Source organism: Glycine soja, chromosome 13 (assembly GCF_004193775.1).
Source record: "Glycine soja cultivar W05 chromosome 13, ASM419377v2, whole genome shotgun sequence".
Taxonomy (NCBI): domain Eukaryota; kingdom Viridiplantae; phylum Streptophyta; class Magnoliopsida; order Fabales; family Fabaceae; genus Glycine; species Glycine soja.
The window spans coordinates 23,894,271-23,896,572 of NC_041014.1; the positions used below are offsets into that span (position 1 = coordinate 23,894,271).

At 39.0% G+C, this 2,302-nt stretch overlaps 1 protein-coding gene across 1 annotated transcript; it reads left to right on the forward strand.

The window, feature by feature from the left end:
* Positions 1 to 214: 214 nt before the first annotated feature.
* LOC114380933 lies at positions 215 to 1,432 on the forward strand. The gene has a single exon (XM_028340065.1). It carries the CDS (start codon positions 591 to 593, stop codon positions 1,059 to 1,061), a length of 471 nt encoding a protein of 156 aa, XP_028195866.1. The 5' UTR covers positions 215 to 590; the 3' UTR covers positions 1,062 to 1,432.
* The last annotated feature ends 870 nt before the right edge of the window (positions 1,433 to 2,302 follow it).

Consider the following 2,302-nt stretch of genomic DNA (forward strand, 5'->3'; position numbering starts at 1 on the left):
ATAACTTGTGCAAACATGGCAAGGCTAAAAGGGAAATAAAAAAATAAATAATCGAAGTTCATTTAGGATTAGGGCAAACAATAAAAGGAGAGGGTAATTGAGTCATTGAAGGTCGCGTGGCATTTACGTAATAACCGGAACTTCGGGAGGGCAATTAAGCAGAAGCTCCGCTATAAATATCGAAGCCCCTGACCCGCTGCGCATTCTCTTATTCACACATTTTTTCGCTTTGATTCTCTCTCTTTCTCTCTTCTTTCTCTATTCTCTCTCTTTCTATCTCATTTTTTTTTATATTAAATCTTCAAAAAATTGCCAGATTCCGGCCACAATTTTTTTCTCGTCCCTCTCTGTTTCCTATGTCTTCCCCTTAGAGTGCCCCAATCCGTTTGGTGTCAATTTACCATTTTGCCCCTGTATTTTCCCAATTTACCATTTTGCCCCTGTATTTTCCCAATTTACTTTTCTTACCCCCACTTTTTCACCCGAAGATAAGATAATTACCGTGGTTATTATCTTTTTTTTAAAAAAAAGAAGAACTATTTGTGTGAGTTTGGTTTGGTTGTAGTGACGTGGCATGCGGATAGAGAGCCATGAATACCAAAACGATGCGTCTCCCACCTCGTCGCGTGTTGACACCTAGTGGCCCTTCCAATAAGCGCAAAGAGAGAGATGAGCCCTTCGACAGGCCCAAGTCCATACCCGCCCCACCCATCAATAAATTACCCAAGCCCGATAAGCCCATCCCCTGGCCCATCTCCGAGCCCAAGCCGTCCAATCAACTGCTGGCGGGCTACCTGGCCCACGAGTTTCTCACCAAAGGGACCCTATTGGGCCAGCCGTGGGCCCCACCCAAAGGAAAGTCGTCCGTGTCGACGGAGGACGGCGGAGAGGAAGGAGAGCCGACCACCACGGCGGCAACGGCGGCCGCGACACCGTGCCGGAAAACAACAGCGGAGGAGCGGGAAAGGTACGCGGAAGTGGCGGGTTTGTTAAAGGGTGGTGGGACCCACTTCCCCGGCGTTGTGAACCCCACCCAACTCGCCCGTTTCTTGCACTTGTGATGAATGATGATGATCTAACACAAAACCCACTGGGAGAGAGAGGGAGAGAGGGACACGTGGAACGATCCTATTCGCTCTCTCTCGTTTTGTCTCGGGGAGTGTAATTTCTCCTCCGTCACCGTCTTTTTATTTTTTATTTTTGGGGGGCTTAATTCAAAAGACAGAAGGAAAATTTTCTGATGCATGCAACTTGTATGTATGTCATCCCTCTTGATGTATGCATTCTCATGCGAAATACATGCTTTTTTTTTTCCTTTCAACAATTTTTAATCCTTTCATTTGATTTTGCTTTAATATAGTCTCTATGCTGAACAAGTCTAGATGTTTATCTGATCATATATCTTACTGGCTTTTGTTTATTTCTGCTTTTACATGTGTGTTTACCTTTAATCTCTCTCGTTTTGATTAGATTAGTGGAATTAATTAGACTATGTTTAACGCCCAAATATAATAATAAAGAGCATGTCTATGGAGCGTTTAAATGTGCTACATAGCAGAAAATATAGTTGAGTTTATTTTCTGTGTCACTTGAAATTTCTCAATTGATAATTTGTTATGTTCTTCGATAAAAATTGCTGAAGAGAGATGGTATTAATTGAAGGTGTGTGTGTGATTTATTCTCGAATACGAGGAATCTGATGCGAGAATCGAAAGGGCATTATGTGACACGCGTGTTATCTTTTTTTTTCCTTTTATACTGAGACTGTGTGGTTTCTTCCAATTGTTTCACGCACTATATAAAGACCTTTTCATTATGGGTCATAAAATTTACTAGGAGTAGTTAGTTAGACTTTAGAGAGTCTAATGTAATTTCGGGATATCCAATAACTCATCGTTAAAGTGCTGGGTTCACTGCATTGAGAATTTCAAGGCTTCAATTCTTTTTCTCAGACTTGGAGCGTTTTGTTTGCCAGGGGAGAAATTTTGTTGAGAATATAATTTCTGGAAAATTCAATTATTGAGAATTATGATTTATGAGAATGTGTAAAATGTGTTTTGTTAGTCTTAATATATTTTTTAAGAATTAAAGATCTATATAAACTAAGTAACTAAAATTTTCTCTCTATTCAAAAAAGTTAAACTTTTGTTCCTTTCTTGGAAATATTTTTGGAGAAAAGTGAGTTAAAATTGTTTTATGAGAATCATTTTCTTTGTAATCTATATTTATTAATTATATAATAAATATAAAAATTATAGTTTTCCATTTTAAGATTTATTAGAAAAGGAAAAACTTTCTCTCA